This window comes from Elephantulus edwardii, unplaced genomic scaffold (genome assembly GCF_000299155.1).
Source record: "Elephantulus edwardii isolate Elephantulus edwardi_28Jun2011 unplaced genomic scaffold, EleEdw1.0 scaffold00068, whole genome shotgun sequence".
In the NCBI taxonomy this organism is placed as follows: Eukaryota; Metazoa; Chordata; class Mammalia; order Macroscelidea; family Macroscelididae; genus Elephantulus; species Elephantulus edwardii.
In genome coordinates, this window is record NW_006399818.1 from 11702196 (window position 1) to 11721775 (window position 19580).

The 19580-nt window shown below is 39.0% G+C and overlaps 1 protein-coding gene across 1 annotated transcript in view; it reads left to right on the top strand.

Annotated features, from left to right (window-relative positions):
- Window positions 1-19580, top strand: part of PARPBP (PARP1 binding protein) — a 118225-nt gene that overhangs the window by 26000 nt on the left and 72645 nt on the right. Inside the window, exon 3 of the mRNA XM_006888542.1 lies at window positions 13123-13230. Coding sequence (XP_006888604.1) covers window positions 13123-13230 — 108 coding nt within the window. The remainder of the gene's footprint in view (window positions 1-13122; window positions 13231-19580) is intronic.

Here is a 19580-nt window from a genome sequence, read left to right on the forward strand (position 1 = left end):
AGTCGTTTTTGGATAATCTTCAGTAGAATCTTGCTTGTATGTGAAATCAATGATATTGTTCTGTAGTTTCCACACTCAGTTGGGTCGCCCTTCTTTGGGATGGGAACAAATATAGACTTCTTCCAGTCAGTTGGCCAAGTGGTTGTTCTCCAGATTTCTTGGCACAACTTGATGAGCACATCCATGGCAGCATCTGTTATCTGAAATATGTCAATTGGTATACCATCTATTCCTGGGGCCTTATTTTTTGCTATTTCCTTCAAAGCAGGTTGAACTTCTGCCTTCATCACCATAGGCTCTCGCTCAAATGCTATTTCATTAAATTCTACTTTATCTGCCAATTCCTTTCAATACAATGACTCAGTATATTCCTTCCATCTTCTTTTGATACCTCCTCAATCATTTAACATTCTGCCTAAAGTATCCTTGATTGTAGCAACTCGAGGTTTGAATTTGTTCTTCAATTCCTTGAGCTTAAGAAATGCTGAACGAGTTCAGCCCTGTTGATTTTCCCACTCTAGCTCCTTGCATATACGGAATGCCTGGGAGGATCATTTTAACTCCTTGTAGTAGAAACCTTTCTTAGATCCATAATTAACACTCTTGGTACTAGGAGTCAGGGAATAAGGCGCATTGCACTGGAAAAATCTGCGGTTAGGGAGCTCTCCAAATTACTGAGGAGTAATGATGTCAGTTTGAGAACTAAGGTACAGTTAATTTAGGTTCTAGTCTTTTTCATCATTTGCTATGCATGTGAGAGCTGGACAGTGATTAAGGATGACAGAAAAATAATTGATGCCTTTGAGCTGGAGAAGAGCACTTAACATCCCATGGACAGCCAAGAGAACGAGCAGATATATGTTTTGGAGAGAATAGAGCCAGAGTGCTGTTTGGAGGCAAGAATGTTGAAGCTTCGCCTGCCATACTTTGGGCATGTTCATTGGAGGAGCTATTCCTTGAAGAGGGACATGATTCTGGGAAGGGTGGAGGGTCGGTGAAGAAGAGGAAGACCCTCAACCAGGTGGATTGGCATGGTAATTGCTGCAATGGACTCTTGTGTGTAAGGAAGTATGAGGCTGACACTGGATAGAAGAGTTTTGATCGTTTGTTCATAGTGTCGTAATGAGTCTATTCCACTTGACAGCACCTAACAACACAATAACAACAATAGAAACTTCCATAATCACAGTTGTTAAAAGGAAATGAAAATGTGTATCTCCCTTCTCTAAAAGATACCTGAAGGCACATAATACAAGCTCAGTAGATATCAGGGTCTCTGGCTTTTTCTGACATTCTCCTTTACCATTGTTTTTTATTTCTGCCCTTAAGATCATCATATCATGGTCCAAGATGACTGTCCGAGCTCCAGTCATCATATTGGCGTTCTTTGCAACAGGAAGTAAGTGGGAGCATGGCATTCCTTTTCTTTTTAAGGACATAGCCTTTTCTTCTTCTTCTTTCTCATCATTTGTAGCAGCAGTCACACCAAATTCTTTGAGGGGTTGGAGACTGTAGTCTCTATTCTGGATATAGTCTTTTATTTAGGATAGTGACATGCAATATATATAGATATCTACCTATAAAGATTTATATGTATCTGTATGTACACACACATACATACGTATATATACATCATATAGATATATATTTACACACACACACACACACACACACATGGGCAATCTCCTCCTATGCTCTTAACTGCCTCTGAAAACCCACCAAAGGGTCAGCTATCTGTACACACACACACACACACACACACACACACACACACTCTCTCACTCTCTTAGGCCGGCAACTTTCTATCTGCCCCTGTGGCTTTACATGGAATATATAACTCTGGGTTTATATAGTCATTTTCTCAAATGTACACCTTTTGGTAAGGTTACATGTAAAATACTTTTTATTATTTTAACTTGGTTCTATTTTATCTGTTTGTGTCACAGTTTAGAGAGATTAGTTAAGCATAGGTGTTGCATTATAAGAATAACAAAAATGGTTTTCTCATATGCCAGTGAGTCTATCAGCTACCTGAGGGATTTAGAGCTCAATATGTTTATCTTGAGAGATAAGTTTATCAGGAGAGATTCGTCCTTGGATAAGGACCTCATGCTCTGAAGGGTGAACGGACAGCGCAGGAGAGGGAGACCCTGAATGAGATGGATTGGTACAATAACTGGGGCAATGGGAGTTGGTGTGTTGGAGTTAATGAGACAGGCTCAGGACAGGGAAGGGTTCAGAGCTGCTATACATGAGGTTGCTATATATCGCAGGTGACTCAATGACACATAACAACAGTAACATACTATGACAGGTTTGGAAGCAGGAGTGGTATCCTCTTCCTAAATAACATGCCTTTGGAAACTCTATAAACTTTGATAAATGTCGATAATTAAAGAGGGGCTTCAGATCTTGGTTCATAGGGTCGCTATGAGTCATGCTCAACTCAAAGGAAATCAGCAACAACAATAACATGTTTATCTTATCCTTTGCTCTCAGCTAAGGGTCCACATTTGAGCGGATCTACTTCTAGTGTGAACTAGAGGAGGATATGTTGTTATTGTTGTTGTATACCATCACGTTGGAGCTGACTCATAGCTGACCCTCCATAGAGTTTTCACAGGCAGTGAATTGCATGGGAGGAGCTTGCTGGTTTTAGGTAGTCTAGTCACCATGTCAGTCTATCGTGTTGAGGGTCTTCTTCATCTATGCAGACTCTCCTTTTCAAGCTTGAAGTCTTTCTCCTTCTAACAACATATCCAAACTATGTGAGATGAAGGTTCAACATCCTTGCTTCCCTGATGGCTTAGGTAGTAATATTTGATGTAATTCTGTGTCACAGGCTGTCTCCAAATGGCCAGTGGCTTCTTTGCAGAACAGAACTGAAATTGAAGCTACTAAAGTAGTAGTGCATGGTTTGAAAGGGTGCTACATTTCAACTTAGGAAACTGACAACTTGATCTCTGATGCATATGCTTCCTCTAGAGATTTTACAATGAGAAAGAAGCTGGCATAAAAATGCACCTTTAGATTGATTTCTCAAAACAATGTGCTAGTATAGCCTTCAGGGTCATTAAAGATATGTATCAGAAAATTCTGTACAGTTCTGAATTTCATGATCTTCAATTTTCATTAATTTGATCAGACTTTTGAGGGGTGTGGGTATCTTTGTTTTTCTAACCTAAGTAAGGCAGAGATTGTGAGGAGTTTAAGATTTCTAGCAAACATGGTAACTTCATCACTGTTCACTTACTATTTTGTCCCTCCTTTGTAATTCCTCTCCTGAGGACCATGGGTACTTGGTCCGTGAATATTTGGGAACAAAATAAGACCTTGGATTCTAACTGAGGTGTCAGTAAATACAATTAGTATAGAGCTTGTTCATGAACCTGGCGAGTGCTTTGAGGACAACTTTGGAGACCTCGGGTAAGGAGTGGAAATGCAAAGTCCTGAGAAGAGCTCAGTAGCTCTCAGATCTGTGGGCCTCTAGAGGAAGGTCAACCAATGCTTTGTTGGAATGTGTCACAGTTCTAGAAGTAGCTGAATGACTGGATTTACTTCTTCCTACTAGTGAATAGCTAATATTTGATATGTATGCTGAGCAAATTATCTGAGTAGCTGGACTCTATGAGGAGGAGAGTGGTATCAGGATTGGAGGGAGACTCATAACCTTTGTTAAGCAGAAGACATAACTTTCCTTGCTGAAAGTGAGGAGGACTTGAAGAAGTGGTTGCAGAGGATCAAGGAATGCAGCCTTTGGTATGGATTGCATCTCAATGTCAAGAAAGCAAAGATTCTTGCTACTGGACTGATAGGCAGTGTCATGATGGATGGAGAGGAGATTGAAACTGTCAACAGCTTCATCTTGCTTGTATCCATAATTAACACTCTTGGTACCAGCAGTCAGGGAATAAGGAGGTGCATTGCACTGGGAAAATCTGTAGTTAGGGACCCCTCCAAATTATTGAGGAGTAATGATGTCAGTTTGAGAGCTAAGGTACATCTGATTTAGGCCATGTTCTTTTTTATTATTTTCTGTGCATCTGAGAACTGGACAATAAGTAAGGATGACAGGAAAAGAGCTTTGATGTTAGAGAAGAGCATTGAACATCCCATGTGCGGCCTAGAGAATGAACAGATATGTCTTGGAGAGGGTACAGCCAGAATGCTCTTTGGAGGCAAGAATGATGAAGCTTCGCCCCGCATGTTACTAGGAAGTGCGATTCCTTAGAGAAGGACATGATGCTAGGAAGGGAGGAGGGTTGGCGAAGGAGAAGAAGACCCTCAACCAGGTGGGTTGACACAGTGACAGTTGGCAATGGCCTCTTGTGTGTCAGGAAGTGTCAAGATGGTGCAGTATAGAACAGGGTTCAGATCTTTTGTTCATAGGTTTGCTATGAGTTGTCCTCGACTCAGCAGCACCCAACAACAACCTAGGAGCCTACGAGAAGGCTTTTTAAAATTTTATATTGGTATTAATACAAAATTCATATCCTTTATATTTCACACTTTGTGTTTTATACAATTATTTCTATACATTGTGTTTTATAAAATTAATCACCACTTGCTCTATACCCACTACTGCCCCATCTTTTCAGGTCCTCACCAGGTCTTTCCTAATTCCTTCACTCTCTTCCTTTGCCCACTTAACTCTGCAACCCCGTGATTTTCTCCCTCCCCACTTTCAGCCTCCCAGCTTCCTCGCCTCCCTCCTTGGTTTTTTGTACATATCAAGCTTTTTTCCTTCTTGACATAAACAGGTTACTGTTTTTGTTATTAGGTGCAGTTGAGTCGAGTACACCTCAGTGAACAACAGATCTGAATCCTGTCTTATCCTGTGCCATCCTCATCATTTCTGGTACATTTGAGCCCATTGCTGCAGTCACCATGTTAGTCCATCTTGATGAGCGTCTTCCTTTCTTTCACTGACCCTCCACTCTTCCAAGTATAATATCCTTTTCCAAGAAATAGCCTCTCCTAGCATCATGTCTACCGTATGAGAGAGGAAGCTTTGCCATCCTGCTGCACCTTTTCCGAGACATATCTGTTCATTCTTTTAGCAGTCCTTGGGGTATTTAGTACTCTTGTCCAACACCGCAACACAGAGGCATCAGTTTGTCTATCATCTTTATTCAGAGATCCAATAACAAGTTGCATATTTAAAAAAGAACACTTAATGAACACTCAGGCCATGGTCTTTGCAATTATTTGTGATGCGTCAGAAAGCTGGACAATGATTAAGGTTAATAGAAGGAAAATGGATTCCTTTGAGGATCAATTGAAGTTACCAATATGCTCTTGACTGCTAGGAGAACAAACAGGTCAGCCTAGAGAGGGTGAAACCAGGCTGCTCCTTGGAGGCAAGGATTCTGAAGCTGCAGCTGGCATACTTTGGACATGTGGCAAGGAGGGACCTGGGAAGGTGGAGAAACAGCACAAGAGTGGAAGACTTTGATGAGATGGATTGAATCAGTGACTGGGGTAATAGTGGTAGGTGAGTCGGAGACAGGTTGTCACAGGATAGAACAGGGTATAAGACTGCTGTACATATGATCATTATGAGTCATAGGTGACTCAATAGCACACAACAACAACAACAACAACAACAACAACAATATATGTAAAAGGAAGAAAGGAGAAGCTATCTCAATACAATGAATCATAAGATAAATTCAGGCCCACATTAACCAGATACTAAACCTGTTGCCAGTGGGTATATTCCATTCTGAGAGTTTCCAAGGCTGAAATCTTTATGGGAGAAGACTTGCCTAATTTTTCTCCTGCTGAGTGGATGACCATTCACTAAGCAAGTGCTTAATCACTGCCTTACCAGAAAGGCTTCAGACCAAAATTAAAAACACAAAGTGTTAATCACACTGTCATAGTGGTTCTGATTCATTACAGAAAAGTTAAGAAACTTGGAATTTAAATCTACAAGTAGGGAAATGTTAGTCTCCAAAGAAAAAGATAAAGAACAGATGAACGTAAACCATAATTAAGCAAGCAATCAAAGAATATTTCCTTTAGCTGAATAAAAATCGGAATTTGCTTATTGGGAGTGTTTGCTAAGTTCCAAACTCTGTATTGATAGGAAATACCTTGGAAAAATTTTTAAAAATCCTAAGGACAACAGTCAATATTGTAGGTTGGCAAAATGAAGAAATTCTTTAAAAGAAGCAAAATAATACATAGCATGTCCAGATTTCTGAGGAAAGAGATGTAATAATCTCATGTCAAACCAAATATCATTACCAGTTCCATCAAAAGAAATGAGAATATTCAAAGAACCTCCCCCACGTGCTAAGGAGCAGTGTCAGTTTAAAGACTAAGGTAGCTGGCTCAAGTGGTGAGATTTTCAGATGCTTCCTGTGCATGTGAAAATTGGACAGTGAATAAGGTTGACAGAATAAGAATTGATGCCTTTGAATTGTGGTGTTGAGGAGAGTATTAATAATCCCGTGGTCTGCTGAAAGAATAGACAAATCTTTCTTGGAGCAAATAACAACCTGGGTGCTCCTTCAAGGCAAGAATGGTGAGACTTCATCTCACATACTTTGATCCTGTTGTCAGGAGGGACCAAAGGGAAGAGGACTCTCAACAAAACTGATCGACCTAGTAACTGACGGTGGGCTCACGAAGTTCAATGCGTTGTTTACAAGGTTGTTATGAGTCATAGTTGATTTGACAATATATAAGCGTGACAACATTATCCCCATAACATGTGCAAGGAAAATAATTTTCCAAAGACTCTAAGAATTACAGAACAAATAGACTGGAACAGATGTTTGTCTAAGGGAAGATATAGTGAGCAGTGACACTTGGAGAGAGAGTGTGTGTGTGCACACATGCAGTTAGAAGGTTAAGAATGGATAGGTAATGTTTGTTGTTGTTGTTGTTGTTATGTGCCGTCGAGTCGCTTGCGACTCATAGCGACCCTATGTACAACAGCCTTAAACTCTGCTCTGTCCTGTGCCAATCGCACTGTCTGTGACACTCCCATCCCAATTATCCCAGTCACTGAATCAGTCCACCTCACAGAGGGCCTTCCTCTCCTGCGCTGTCCCGCCACCCTCCCAAGCATGATGTCCCTCTCCAAGGACCGGTCCCTCCTCACAACATGTCCAAAGTATGTTAGACGGAGCCTCAGATCCTTGCCTCCAAGGAGCCACCCGGTTTAACCCTTTGCAGGACAAATCTGTGTTTTCCTAGCAGTCCATGGTATTCTCAATATTCTTCTCCAGCACCACAGCTCAAAGGCATCAAAGGATAGGTAATAGTGAATGCGAAAATAGAAAAGAAGGAGCCTTGGTGGTACACTGTCTAAAGTGTTAGTCTGCTAACAAAAGGATGGTAGTTCGAATCCACCAGCTGCTCTGTGAAAAAAAGATGTGGCAATCTCTTTCCTTAAATATTATGGCCTTGGAAATGCTAAGGGTCATATCTGTAGGATAGGGTCATTGTATAAGTCTGTATTGACTCAACAGCAGAGTGTTTCAAATGAAAGACTTATACTGAGACATATTCTGCAATTAGTTTAGAATGAATGCTGCTAAGCACTGAAGTTTGTTCAGTGGAAGTAGCAGCCATTATTACTTCTACAAAAAAAATATAGAAACATAAATCTGGTTTGAGTACAAGAAATGGGACATTAACCATTAGTAGAATTGTTAAGTATAGTAACAGGAAATAACCAAAACCCAACTTGTAACTACCCTTTATTTAGGACAGAGAAGAGCTGCCAATGAATTCTCCAAGGCTGCAGATCTTTATGGAAGCAGACTGCTTTCCTTCTCCTGTGGAGTCCCTGATAAGCTTGAGTCACTGGCTATTTGGTTACTAATCAGCCAGTGCCAGTGCGCCTTTCAATTAAGGAGATAAAAATAGAAGAGTATGCAGTAAAAGAGAACTAGATGGTGCCTTGCTTCCCCTTCTGACCTCTCTGAAAGGAATCAGAAAGTCTTGGATATGAGTGAGAGAAAAATGTTACAAAACTCAAAACCAGAGCAATGACCAGGCGTAGTGATCTGATAGACTCTGGTGGGATCTTCAAGTCTATGATACCCAACTGGGTTGAATTCATTCCTGTCAGTCAACTTTCAGTCAAAGAATAGAAAGGCCTATCTATAAAGAACATACTTCTTAGAACAATCAGCCAATCAGCAGTATTTGCCCAGAAAAAGAGGTCAAATGGTATGAAGGGTTAACAGAGGACAATGTGAATGATCAACATAGTCAGGCAGAAGAAAGTTGTTTGTTACGTGGTACGGATTGTGAATCATGTTATGACCAAAGTGTATCAGTTGTTGAATGGAAAATGAGTCACCTCTGTAGTCTTTCACCCAAACCACAATAAAGAACTTAAAAAGAAAGAGAATTTAGTTCACTTTGTCAATGGTTCCTGTAAATAGCCTTGTAAACCCTTCATATTTCTTGAATGATTGAGTTTCTGTTATGCCTGGTGGGCCCTCAGACCACACCTGATAATTTATTCTGTGTGGTCACTCATGGCAAGCCCTTTGATATTTAATGACAATGAGATGACTCAGGGTGATATAGAGCCAAGCCAGAAGGACTGGCCATGTGATTGGAGAATTGGAGCCAGGTAATACCATGCGGACCTCCATGGAGGGCAGGAGAGGAGAACTGGAGATCAAGTCCCATCTGCCTTAGGGTTCTATCATGCCTACATGTTGTGAAGCATCAGTGAAAACTGAGCACCAAGTTTTGGGTTGTGCTTCTTCACATATTGATGAGTGGCACAGTATGACTTCATGCTTGGGACCTTCCTAGGTCTGGCCCTGTGGATCTGTGTCTCCAGCTGGTTCTGCTTTCTATCACTTTCCTATAGTAAAACCAAATCATAGTATAACTTTCATTCACTTTATGAGTCACTTCAACACATAATCAAATTCAAGACTGTCACTGGTAGCTGAAAGGAGGGCTGTGTCTTTACACTATAAAATTGAAGCTAGATGTTTGGTGTCAGAAAGCATTTGCAAGTAACAGTATATCAAACCAGCAAGGTACAAATCAGTAAAGTTAATAATATATCACATCAAATATATTATAAATTTTATGTTTAACTTAGAATGCTTTACACTATTTTTCCCCCTAAAGACCTTATTGGCAAATATTTTGGTCATAGGACTCCTTTTAACTCTTAAAAATAATTTAATATCATAAAGAGTTTCTGTTTGTGGTGTATACTTACATTAAAATTTAAAACGGATGAATATTTAAGACTGATCAATTTATTAAAAATATAATATCATTAATGTAAATAACATCGTGTAAATAATTATTTTTCCAATAGTAAACATTTTGAGGAGTTAACATCAGTTTACACTTTTTCACAAACACTCTAATATTTTATGTAAAAGAAAACAGTGGTGTTTTCCTGCTTGTATTTGATAATGTTTTTGTTCAAGTATATGAAATTTTCTTGGCTTCACATTGATTAGTAGGTGAAACAGGGATGACCCTACTTATTCCAAAAAGATTCTTAGGGACCTCAGGAGTTTTTAGGGGGAAAATAATAAAAAAATATATATATAGATATATATATCTCTATCTATCTATCTATCCATCTATCTATCACTTTTTGTTGTAACTTGGGTAAAAATTTATAGCAGAAATTGATTTTTTCATACATTTGTGTATACACATTTTGTTTTGTGACATTCATTGATTGGAACCCATATAATGTAGTGATATGAGGAAGACTGTGGCTGTGGCATGATGATTCGAGTAAGATTTATCAATGCTGCAATTATAAAAGCAAACAAACAAAAAACAACCTGCATTATGCAGATGATACACCTTACTTGCCAAAAGTGAGGAGGACTTGAAGCATTTGCTGCAGAAGTTCAAGAACTACAGCCTTCAAGATGGATTACATCTCAACATCAAGAAACCAAAACCCACCACTAATTAGCCAATAGATAGCCATGATTGATGGAAAAGATTGTTAATGATTTCATCTTGTTTGGATCCACAATTTACACCCTTGGTACCAGCAGTCAGGAGCTCAAAAGACGAGTTGCATTGGAAAAATCTGCTGTCATGATCCTACCCAGAATACTAAAGAGCAAAGATGTCAGTATAAAGAATGAGGCGTGCCCAATCCAGACTATGGTCTTCTCATTTGCTTGCTATGCATATGAAAGTGGGACTATGTCTGAGAATGAAAATAAATTAACACCTTTGAGTTGTGTTGCTGACGAAGAATATTGAACATACCATGGACTGCCCAGAGAACAAACAAGTCTGTCATGGAGTATGTGAAGCCAAGGTGCTGCTTGGAGGCAAGGATGGTGAATCTCGGTCTCGTTCACTTTGAGCATGTAGTTAGGAGAGGCCAGTCCTTAGAGAAAAACAACATGCTTTTAAAGGTAGAAGGTCAGATTGAGAGAGGAGAACCCTTGATGAGATAGATTGACACAGAGACTGTGAAAAGGGATGCAGTGTGTGAGATGGTGAAGTTGACTCAGGATAAGGCAAGGTTCAGAGCCTTTGTTCTTAGGGTCGCTGTGAATTGTGGTCTACTCAGTGTCACTTAACAACTTCTTCCTGCTTAACCATTTTGATCTTAACCATTCTTGGCTTCTTTGCTTTATTCCTGGGCAAGTACTGTCTTATAAAATGCCACTTGGTTGATTATTCCAAGTAGTATGTTATGTATTTTTTATAGGTTTTTATGTCTTTGGCTTAAAGTTGAGCCTGTAGGTTGAGCCATATTTTGAGATTTACTAATAATCTTGAGCTGTCAACTCTACATATAATTGAGAAAAGAGTTTTTAATCATAAGTGATGCTCTCCCATTAAAAAAATTCCATTGTGTTTATTAGAAAGTAGATTTTTACTTTACGCATTTCTTCTGAAAACATATCACCCTCAAAAGTGTGAGAGCAGCCTCTATGCAAAATTTAAGTCACATAATATCTTTTCAGTTTAATTTCAAGATTAGCAAACTATATATGTTAGGAACATCTAAATTCTTGGTTTTTCCAATTTCTTTTCCTTTTGTGATTAAAGCTTCATGAATACCAGTTTATCAATATAAAAAAATTTGGAGCAAATCTTATCACTTTTTAAATGGTGGAAATCTCTGTGTGTGTGTGTGTGTGTGTGAGAGTGTGTGAGAGTTGTTTTAGAATTCCACAGTAGCTTAGCCTGAAAATGGGTTGAGAGCTCGTTGTTGATGGTGGGTGCCATTGATTTGACTCTAGTTGATAAGTCCTGGTAGTTAGGGACCCTGGTGACTCCATGTGACAGAGCAGAACTGCACCATCGGGTTTTCTAGGCTGTAATCCTCAGAGCAGATTGCCAGGCTTTTCACTTTACCTTGGGAGCTACTCAGTTAGATGTCAGATGCTTAGCATTTGCACCTCCAGGTCCCTTTAGAAATCTTGCTGGGTTTTGCTGTATCTCTTCTGATCATGAATAGTGCATATGTGGGAGTGTGTGTGTATGTGTGTACATGAGTGTACATATATTGTTGTTGTTGTTAATGTGCTGTCGAGTCACCTGTGACTCATAGCGACCCTATGTAAAACAGCCCTAAACTCTGTCCTATCCTGTGCCAATCTCAGCGTCTCCGACACAACTACCTATTACCCCAGTCACTGAATCAATCCATCTCATCGAGGGTCTTCCTTTCCTGTGCTGTTCCTCCACCCTCCTAAGCATGATGTCCCTTTCCAAGGACTGGTCCCTGTTTGCAACATGTCCAAAGTATGTCAGATGAAGCCTCAGTATCCTTGCCTCCAAGGAGCAGCCCAGCTTCAACCTCTCCAGGACAAATCTGTTCTTTTTCTTAGGAGTCCATGGGATCATGCTAATGGGAAACCTGTACTTGGACCAGGAGGCAGTCGTCAGAACAGAATAAGGAAACACTGCATGGCTCAAAATTAGGAAGGGTGTATGCCAGGAATGTATCCTGTTTCCATACCTTTTCAATCGTTATGCAGAACAGATTATCTGGGAGGTTGGACTCTATGAGGAGAAATGTGGCATCAGGATTGAAGGAAGAATCATCAACAATCTGCATTATGCAGATGACACAGCTTTGCTTGGTGAAACTGAAGAGGATCTGAAGTGCTTGCTGCAGAGAGTCGAGGACTGCTGCCTTCAAAATGGATTGAAGCTCAGTATCAAGAAAACAAAGATTCTCACCATTGGGGTGATTGGCAGCATCAGGATGGATGCTGAAGAGATTGAGATTGTTCACAGTTTTGGTTTGCTTGGCTCCACAGTCAACACTCTTGGGACCAGCAGCTAGGAAATTAAAAGACGTATTATGATGGGAAAGTTTGTGGTTAGAGACCTCCCTACAGTACTGAAGTGCAATGATGTCATTCTGGAAACTAAGGTGTGCCTGTTACATTCCATGGTCTTTGCAATCACTCGCTATGCATCAGAGAGCTGGGCAATGACTAGGATGATAGAAGGAGAATCGATGCCTTTGAGTTGTGGTGTTGGAGAAGAGTGTTGAACATGCGTTAGAGTCTTTAAAATAAATGGAATAATGCCAAAACACTAAATAGTGTGTCAAAATGAAAGTAAGTCTATTTTTACAAATTCTCTCTTTTTGGAGACATTACTTTGTTCTAAATATTACACTGCTTAGAATGCCACATTTACTATGTACATTCCAAAGTGAAGCATGTTTTATGGATTTTATGAAGGTTGGCTATAGAATGCTTTACCATCAGTTCTCTTACTTTTCTTTTTTTTTTAGAATCTTACTTTTCTTAAAAACATTTAATCTAGACAAACTTTAAGCTTTAGCATATAAGCAATGATGTAATTTTTAACTGACTTTGTAAGACTTTTTGCCTTTTGTTTTTCTTATAATGAACCTGTTCGTAAAAGAAAGGTTTAACCTGTATTTTCCAAGTCCCAGATTTTTAACTCAAAATTTGTCTAGTTCTGTAGTGTCACTGGAAAGAAACAGAACTGTTTTATTATGCATTTAAATTCCACATCCATTTATTGAATGTTGAGCAGCTGCCAGGTAATGTGCTGTGTACTGGAAGAGCATCATAGTCAAGTATGATCAAATTGAAATTTATTTCATAATTGGTATAGCAATTTATTACTAATGCTCTGCATTTCCTACAGAGTCAACTACGGGATTTTCTGAGTGGAAGTGGATATGCAGGAGATGATAAAAGGGAGCTCTCGGTACCAACATCACCTACAAATAAACACAACCAGGATAATGAAAAGGTACTGATAAATTAAGTCAAATATGATCTCCTTCAAATCTTTATATCAATGTAATGACTCATTAGAACTACCAATATATTTTAGTTTTGACAGTTTTTTATTTATTTAAGTGAAAATACATATATTGCAAAGGAATAATATATTGGAGCCTAGAGAGAGAATGATATTGCTCAGCTTAGCATGGTTTTGGATGGTGGGGACAAGTATTGAGTTGAAGAAAGTATCACTCTTGAGAACCAGAAAAGTAGTGGAAAGTCTTAAGCTACTATAGTTCTTTGAATGTTTGCATCTGGTAAACTTCGTAGTTAGTTGTTTTAGCAGTTTGGTTCTTGGGAGAATATATATCATTGAAAAACATGTGTACCTTTTGATTTGGTAGTGGTGGTTGGTGGTCATCGAGTCGGATTTAACCGAAAGCTGACTCTCTGAAGGGTTTTCACAGGCAGTAAATTGCTTGAGAGGTGAGTGTCCATCTTTCACCACAGAGAAGCTGGTGGATTAGAACCAAGTGTCTTTTGGGTTGTCAGGGCAATTCTTTACCACTCGATCTCCAGAGCTCCTTTTTTATTTGATAGTACAGTTGATATCCAGAGTTCTGATAATAGAGTTTTACAGAATTGGTCTAATGTCATTTACCTGGACCTGATTCGAATACTGGTGTTGCTGTGTACCATGGAGTTGGAATGACCCACAGTTAACCCTCCAGTGGATTTTCAGAGGCAGTTAATCGCACAGGAGGAGATTGCCCATCTTTTTCCCATGGAGCAGCTGGTGGATTTGAACTGCATGCCTTCAGGATTGCGGTGCAGGATAGGGCTGGGTTCAGAGCTATTGTGCATAAGGTCACTATGAGTTGTAGGCAACTCAGCAGCAAGTAACAGTATTAACTTGGAGTTTTGTTCAGGGAACTTTCTGTCGTTCATAAAACACTTTGGGAAGATCAGCGTCTAAGAGTCTTAGAGAAAAGCAATAAAATTACATTTAACATGGTCTGTATAAGGTTTAGAATGCATCTACTTTCAAAACTAAATGTTCATAAGTATTTCTGTTTTCAAGAAACATTGCTGAGACACATTCTTCTGAAAATCTCATGTTATACAAATGACATATTAAAAAATACTTTATCACTGCTTGCTTCCTACATCTAATTTGCTTTATCTCAGTTCTTAAGTGCTGAAGAATTGTAGGCATAATGACCCTGTAAATGAAAGTCCTCAACACTTGTGTGACTTTCATCCTTTCTCCAGGTTCATAGGGTTTCCAGAGACAAGCTGTTTACGGAAGTGGATGCCACTCCTGCTTCCAAGCTCGTTTTAACCAGGGAGTGCCACCAACCACTGTCCACTATGGATAACCATTAGCGCATTTGACATGTCAGTGTCGCAGTGTTCAGCTTCATGGCGACCACAAGTTGCATCTGTATGGCAACTGGACACACCAGGGCTATACGACCTAGAAGAATGTTTCACCAAAAACAATGAAAAACAGGCCTTAGGGCAGCGGATTAGAGTCACCCACATTTGCCTTGGTAGCATCACTTTCGGTTCACTAGGCCAAGTAGTCTCTCTCTATGCTGTTAAGTACCGTCAAGTTGTAGGTGACTCATAGAGACCTTATGAACGAAAGTCCTTGACACTTGCGTGACTTTCATCCTTTCTTAGGTTCATACGGTTTCTAGAGACAAGCTATTTACAGGAGTGGATGCCACCTCTGCTTCTAAGCTTGTTTTAATCAGGGAGCACCACTAGACGCTGTCCACTATGAGTAACCATTATTGCATTTGACATGTCAGTGTCACAGTGTTGAGCTTCACAGTGACCACAGGTTACATCTGTACAGCAAGTGGACACACCAGGGCTATAAGACCTAAAAGAATGTTTCACCAATAACAATTAAAGATAGGCCCTAGAAGAATGTTTTACCAAAAACAATGAGAGGCCTGAGGGGCTGTGTGTGGCCCTCACAGGTTTAATCTACTGCCTGGAGCAAGCTCCACAGGCTCCACCCATACTTCCCCTTAATTTAAGGCTCTGAGCCGCCCACCCACTTTTGAAGGGCAAAAAGAGCTGTAACACAGAACAAAAAGGACCCCAGAAACTTCCCTTGCCTTGACTGCCACTCTTCCCTAGCACCACATCTTTGTTCATTGTCTAACTCTTTGATGAATAGCAAGTCATTGCAAAGACCATAGCCTGGATCAGAAGCACTATAGTCTTTAGACTGATATTATTGCTCTTTAACACTTTGGAGAGGTACCTGACACCAGTCTTCCCCAGTGGAATTTGTTTTTTGATTTCCTGACTGCTGGTGCCAAGATTGTTGATTGTCAAGCCAAACAAGCTGAAATTTTAACAATCTCAATCTCTTCTCAATGTACTGGGGTACTGCCAATTGGCCCAGTGGTGAAAATCTTTGTCTTTTTGATGTTGAACTTCAATCCTTATTGAAGACTACAGTCCTTGACCTTCTGCAGTAAATGCTTCAGATCCTCCTCAGTTTCAGCAGGAATATATTCTATTGAAATATAAAGTAATATATGTAGAATATAAAATATATTTTACTGAAGTTGTAGACTATAATTTTAAATCAGAAAGTATGAGTCTTTCTATTTTGTTCTCTAACAACTTTAGCTATTTTTGTTCTTTTTAATAGACAGAGATAAGGCTGTTAGGCCAGAAAATCAAATACTATAGTCTTCAATATGAATTACATCTCAACATCTAGAAGACAAAAACTACTAGCCATATATCCAAAAAGAATAAGATATAATAAAATTATATGAGATTTTGACAGTTTAGCAACCAAAATTAAGTTACCTGTTTAAAAAGTGAACTAAGGGGGAGCTCTGGTGGCCTAGTGGCAAGAAGCTGCACTGCAATCCCAGAGGCACACGGTTCAAATCCACCAGATGCTCTGCCGGGAAAAGGAGGGACAATCTCCTCCTGTACTAGTCAGATCTGATTTGACAGTACACGCACATACACACACAAAATAATAAAATAATAATAAAAAACTTTAAAAAAAAAAAAAGAAAGTCTTAAAAAAAAAAAAAAAGTGAACTAAGAACTTGAGTAGACATTTCCCCAGATAGGACATTTGAATGGCCACTTAACCAAAGGAAAAAAAATGCTGAACATCCTTCAGATGCCTGTGAAAACCACAAACATACTGTTTCATTCTGGTTAAAGAATTCGACTGCCAAAAGGTTGGCAGTTTGAACATACCATTTGAATCCACAGGAATAAGACGAGGGGGCTTTTTTCTCTAATGATTTACAGCTTTGGAACTTTATGGACTATCTTACTCTGCAGCATCCCGAGCCATTAATAGAGTTTTTTGTTGTTTATTTCTCAGACTTGCTAAGGTAAAGCAAAAATGTACTGATGTAGGGAAATTGGAGGACCAGTGCATTGCTGGTGGGGATGCAAAATGTTTTAACTGTTGCAAGAAACAGTGTGGGGATTTCTCAATGAACTCAAAATAGAACGAATATTCGGTTTAACAATTCCACACATGTAGGTATATATTCTAAGGACCTGAAAGCAGAGGGTCAAAACAGATAGTTGTAGAACAGTATTCATTGCAACACTATTCATGATAGCCAAAAATAACCTAACTATGCATCAACAATTAATTAGCTGCCATTTCTCAAGAAAGGAGGGCTTTATCTTATCAACTAATATGAGTTACAGTTCTCCAAAAATGGCAGGTTCTCTGTTCAATTCTTTCCCTTTAATTACCTATTTAAGAGTTGATGTAATTGTCATAATATAGGAAGCAAATTAAATATTTTTTCTATTTAGCTTTTTCTTTCCTCTCTTTGTATGTTTATTGCTATAGGTGAGTAGTTTTTTATTTGAAAAATTGAAGGCATTAGTCTTTAAAGTAGAGGTAGACAAGTAGATTTCTGGGGCATTTACAATAGGCTTTCTTATACTATAGAGCACCTCTTGTTTTTCCCTACTAACAAAACAAAAATATCCAATTCCACCTTTGAAGTTTTCCTGCCTCAGACCTGGCTACATTTCGTAGGCAATGATTTGTAATTTCTTATTGAAGTTAATTTTTCACTTATAGTTTCTTTTTTTTTGTTTTGTTTGGTTTTGCATATTAAAGTACTCTTTCTTTTCTCAGTGATACTTAAGAAGAGCATTCTATACATCAAATGGGTGTCTAACTTAAATCTCTTCTCTCAGATATGTTTTGAATATTTATTCTATAAGGAGAAAAATAGTAATTTTTATAATAATAATGTTTTATAATCAAGAGCTATACCCATATCCATTAACTCATTGAACTCTTCACTGGATTCCTGAAGCTATGATCGTACTGAGAAGAGACCCTCTGTCCTTCTTCCATGGAACAGCTGGTGGATTTGAACCACTGACCTACTTTTTAGCAGTCCGATGTATTAACAAGCTATGCCACTCACTAAAGTTCCTATTTAGACATTTAATTAAGAAGAATGAACCAATTCATGTATGTAAACCGACCTGTATGTCTACAATTTTGACTTCTAGATATAAAACCACTTTACCTTAATGGGATATTCATGACAGACTATATATAGACAATGATAGATGTTCATTGTAAATATACAGTTGCTTCATTGTATTAATAATCCTCTAGAGACCCTCTGTTGCATACATGGTTTGTGTTTGTGTACTGACCTAAGAGTTGCTGGTTTGAACCCACCTAGAAGGATAGTGGAAGAATGGCCTGGCCAGTTAAGAAAATCCTGTAGAGTTATTCTACTTTATAACAATCAAACTCAAACTCAGTGCCAAGTTGGTTCTGACTCAAAACTGCTCTCCATTAGCATTCTGAGGCTGTAAATACATAGGAGAGGGCTGTCCTTCCCAGCCTCACGACTGGATTCAGAGGCCCTGCTTTACGCCTGGCTTGCTTTCTGTGTAATATGAAGTTCCTTTCTCTGCTTGCCACTGAAATGGCTCATTTTAACTCTACCCTGGTGGCAAACTGACCACTCTCCTCCTTTGGGCTCCATATATCTAATTTGCAGGGTCTCACCCTTGGAAGAGTGTCATTCAGGTTTTTTTTTTTTTTTTGCATTTTTACATGATGATCTCACATACCCTTATTTTCACTATAAAACCAAAGCTAAACTCACTGTCTCAAGTAGGTTCTGACTCATAGTAACCTCTGTCAGTTTTGTGAGGTGGTAAATCTTTAAAAGCAGAGACTGTCTGCTCATTTGTTCCCCACAGAGCAGCAGTGGATTTGAACGGTTGACCTTTCTGTTAGTGGCACAATACTATGCCATCAGGGCTTCTTTCATTTACATACCCCAAATTAGTCTTTTGTTGAGAGTTACAAGGCCCAAAGCAATCCTTTGTACTACCATAAGAAGTTACATATTGAAAAGATGTTAAAAAATAGTTATATAAATTGTTAATCTCAATTTAGCTAACCTGACTTTGTTCAAACTGAAATGGAATCTCTTTCTCTAATGACTAAGAGGAAAACAAAACAATGAACTTGGAGTTGCCAGAGAACTTAAATAAAATCGTACAACTTCTAAACAAACATTGCAAATACTCTGTGGTATGGAGCGAATCGGTTTGTTTATTGAAGAAATAAGCGGAACAGTATTCTTATTTCTGGTGTCCGGGTAAAAAGCTTCAATCATGTGGATTTTTTCAATTTAGGCGCTTGCTCATGGCCATCATACTTGTACTTTTGTGGACTGCTTTTCCAGAGAACCTCTTTAAAACAAACTTGCAAATACAAGAACAGGGAAACCCAAACTGCCATGTTATCTGACCATAATGATAGGTGTAGGTTTCCAGTGGCAGCCATGCCTTAAGAGAAATACTGGCCATGAGGACTCCAAGATTTTTGCCTGGTATTTGCCCAGCATGGCAGATCACTAAGAGAGAATTTACTAACTTTCAGGCATAGATGTAGGAGCTTAGGCTCTGGTTTGTCCCCAGAAAGAAGGTAAATCCAGGAAATAGGCAGGAAGGCGTATCTTATTTTGGGGGACAGTAGAAGAAAGCATAATAAAAGGAAAACTGCCATATTATATGTCAAAAGAGTACAAAATAAAGTTTTGATTACAGTGTGGATGCACTCCGGTCTTTGCTTTGATTTTTGGCAGTTGTGCAATTCCCAAATGTCAGAATTTTCAAGAAGAAAGTCATGTTGTCCTGGTGAAGTTAAAATGGAAATTTTGTTCAATGGTTATTTTAAATATTGTTGTCCTTTTCTATGAAAATAAAGCAAAAGCACAGTTGAATTTTAAGTTGTTGTTGCTGCTGTTGCCTCAAGTCCTCCTCACTTTTGGCAATCAAGGTTGTGGCATCTGCATCTGCATCTGCATCTGCATC